Source organism: Rutidosis leptorrhynchoides, chromosome 3 (genome assembly GCF_046630445.1).
Source record: "Rutidosis leptorrhynchoides isolate AG116_Rl617_1_P2 chromosome 3, CSIRO_AGI_Rlap_v1, whole genome shotgun sequence".
NCBI lineage: Eukaryota > Viridiplantae > Streptophyta > Magnoliopsida > Asterales > Asteraceae > Rutidosis > Rutidosis leptorrhynchoides.
This window is the reverse complement of record NC_092335.1, coordinates 603997025-603998372: the sequence shown is the minus strand read 5'-3', so window position 1 is coordinate 603998372 and position 1348 is coordinate 603997025. Positions and strand designations below refer to the sequence as shown.

The 1348-nt window shown below is 32.7% G+C and overlaps 1 protein-coding gene across 1 annotated transcript; it reads left to right on the top strand.

Annotated features, from left to right (window-relative positions):
- The first annotated feature begins 470 nt into the window (after window positions 1–470).
- On the top strand, window positions 471–911 carry LOC139902213 (uncharacterized). The gene has a single exon (XM_071884861.1). The coding sequence runs from the start codon at window positions 471–473 to the stop codon at window positions 909–911; it is 441 nt and encodes a 146-aa protein (XP_071740962.1).
- The last annotated feature ends 437 nt before the right edge of the window (window positions 912–1348 follow it).

Genomic DNA, 1348 nt, shown 5'->3' with positions numbered 1-1348 from the left:
CCAGTTAATTAAATATATACTAATTATACCAATATACTACGGAGTAAAGAATACAGTAGTATTCATAACTAAATTATTTTTAATTGGTCGACTTAATTGAATATATAGTAAATATCACCTAAAGTAATTGGCATTACACTCTGATTTACTCCCTCCATGTCAAAATAAGTTTCTCCCAGATTTTTTAATTAAATTTAAACTATGTTAGGAATGTTAGTTTTGTTTTTATATTATTCAAATTAATTTTGATTGAATTGATAAGTTCATAAGATTTAGTTGTTTTTATACATGTTAAAGATTATTTAAAAACAAATATAAATATTAAAGTGAACATACTATTGGAGACACTGTAAGTAATTAATTTTGATCGGACTACCTAAACTAAATTTTGATCGGACTACCTGTAGAGTTCTGACTACCTGGACCTGTTCCACCCAACACAGACTTTTGGTCATGGTGACGCAGATCAGATGTGGAATGGTCTGGCATCCACTATTAGGAATGTAGCCAAGGAAGCCTTAGGTGTGGCAGTAGGGACATCGCGAAGACACAAATCTAGTAGAGAATCATGGTGGATTAGTGATGAGGTCCAAACCAAAGTCGCGCTTAAGCAACTGAGGTTTAGGGAGTTCATTACTTGCAGGGAGGGATCACTTGAGGATAGAACTAGGGCAGAAGAGAGATATAAAGAAGCCAAAAGAGAAGCTAAGAAGGCTGTTGTACGTGCAAAAGATAAAGCGTATGAAGATTTGTATAAGAAACTAGATTCTAAAGAAGGAGCTAATGATATCTACAGGATTCCAAAAGCTAGAGAGCGTAGGAGGAGGGATATTGATAACATCAAGTTTATCAAAGATGAAGCCGGTCAAACCATAGTGAAGGAAGATGTCATAACCCATCCTAAACCATAAGGACAAATATAATAACATATGATTTCATCGCGAGGTATTGACCTCTATATGCGACATTTTTCAAAGAAAACTGCATTCGTTTTTACAATACAAACCATAACTTTTATTAAAAATACAAAGTTTAAACAACATAATAATGATTATCGTTTAGCGATAATATTAGCCTTGCAAACTTTACATGTGATGATAACAACACGATTTCCAACGTATTTTACATTACAACTTCTCCGATATGCAGTTTTATTTTTGACACAAATATGCGTACTCAAGATCTTGCTTAAATTCAACATGTTGCAGCGGAAGCTTTTAGTTATCACCTGAGAATAAACATGCTTAAAACGTCAACATAAAGTTGGTGAGATATAGGTTTAATGTCGACAGTGTTATAAATATAGACCACAAGATTTCATATATAAACGTTTTAATAAAAATATTCT